Source organism: Sinocyclocheilus rhinocerous, unplaced genomic scaffold (assembly GCF_001515625.1).
Source record: "Sinocyclocheilus rhinocerous isolate Xijiao unplaced genomic scaffold, SAMN03320098_v1.1 scaffold1721, whole genome shotgun sequence".
In the NCBI taxonomy this organism is placed as follows: domain Eukaryota; kingdom Metazoa; phylum Chordata; class Actinopteri; order Cypriniformes; family Cyprinidae; genus Sinocyclocheilus; species Sinocyclocheilus rhinocerous.
The window spans coordinates 112,242-113,858 of record NW_015666162.1 but is presented as its reverse complement, the minus strand read 5'-3'; the positions used below and the strand labels follow the sequence as shown (position 1 = coordinate 113,858).

Genomic DNA, 1,617 nt, shown 5'->3' with positions numbered 1-1,617 from the left:
GTCACGAGCCGCAGGGTTTCATTTGGTTTTGTTTGTGTATGTTTTTTTGACTCTCAAATCCGTGATTCCCATCCACTTGCATTATATGACTGACAGACTGCAATGGTTTGACTTAAAAATCTTCGTTTGTGTTCTACTGAAGAAACAAATCACCTACATCTTGGATGCCCTGGGGGTAAGCAGATAAACATCACATTTTCATTTTTGGGTGAACTATCCCTTTAATGCACAGCATCAGAACAGCTAAATCCTGCCACCTAGTGAATAAAACACAGTAAGACAACCAAACTCCCGTTCAAACTCTCAAATCATTGTAAACACAATCCAAGATCACATGATGTAAGAAAAACAACAAAATGTTAAACTTAAACGTATGCATAACCTAAAACTGTCCAGGGAAAGAAATTCTGTAGAAACAAGATTTTACAGGCACTGACCGGGTCAATTCCAAACACATACGGGTCTCCAGAATAAACTCCAGGCACAAATGGGTTCAGCTGAAGATGGTGATACTCATGCAGCGTTTCATTTCTGAGATAAAGAAAAAATATATATATCAGAAAGGAAAAGAGCAAGCGACTACTTTAAAGTCTGCAGGTCTCCAGCATACGTACTGCCAAGGCCCGTGAGCATGAAACATGGGCCGAACACACCAGGAAGAGCCGAAGATGTTGAAGGACTTGGAGAAGCAGTCGTTGTAAATCAGGCCAGTGTATATGGAGAACATTCCCATGAGCAGGATAATATAGCGTCCCCCGATCACGACATCTGTCAGCTGGGAGGAGAAAGACAATTATGACTAGTGAAAATAATAAGTAAAAAGACTCTAAAAGACACTAATCAGAGTTTTAAAAAATTGTCAAATTATGCAAACAAGAGCTCAGAGCACCTTTAATGCCATTCAATACCTCATTTTTCCACTTTCGTAAAGATTCAGCTTGTGAAATGACCCAGACTGCAAACAGCGTCATCACCAGTCCATGACCACAATCTCCAAACATCACCGCAAACAGGAAAGGAAAGGTTACAATAGTGTATGGAGCTGAGAAAATAAACGGAGCAAGTAAATTATAATACATACACATATATACACTACCGGTCAAAAGTTTGGGATCAGAACGATTTTTAATGTTTTTTACAGGAGTTTCTTATGCTCATCAAGGCTGCATTTATTTGATCAAAAATACAGGAAAAAATGTAATATTGGAAATATTATTATGATGTAAAATAATGTTTTTCTATTTTAATATACATTCAAATATAATGTATTCCTGTGATCAAAGCTGAATTTCAGCATCATTACTCCAGTCTTCAGTGTCACATGATCCTTCAGAAATCATTCTAATATGCTGATTTATTATCAGTGCTGGAAATTGTTGTGCTGCTTCATATTTTTTTGGAACCTGTGATACTTTTTTTCAGGATTCTTTGATGAATAAAAAGTTAAAAAGAAGAGCATTTATTTAAAATAGAAATCTTTTCTAACAATATACACTACAGTTCAAAAGTTTGGGGTCAGTAAATTTTTATTCTTTCTTTTTTTGAAAGAAATTAAAACTTTTATTCAGCAAGGATGTGTTAAATTGAGTGATAGCAAAGATTTATATCGTTAGAAAA

General features: G+C 35.7%; 1 protein-coding gene across 1 annotated transcript in view; it reads right to left on the bottom strand.

Annotated features, from left to right (window-relative positions):
• LOC107731789 (V-type proton ATPase 116 kDa subunit a) overlaps positions 1-1,617 on the bottom strand; it is a 14,245-nt gene that overhangs the window by 6,138 nt on the left and 6,490 nt on the right. The window contains exons 11-13 of the mRNA XM_016542960.1: positions 909-1,042; positions 615-775; positions 438-531 (exon numbers count right to left, since the gene is read on the bottom strand). Of these exons, the coding sequence (XP_016398446.1) occupies positions 438-531; positions 615-775; positions 909-1,042 (389 nt within the window). The remainder of the gene's footprint in view (positions 1-437; positions 532-614; positions 776-908; positions 1,043-1,617) is intronic.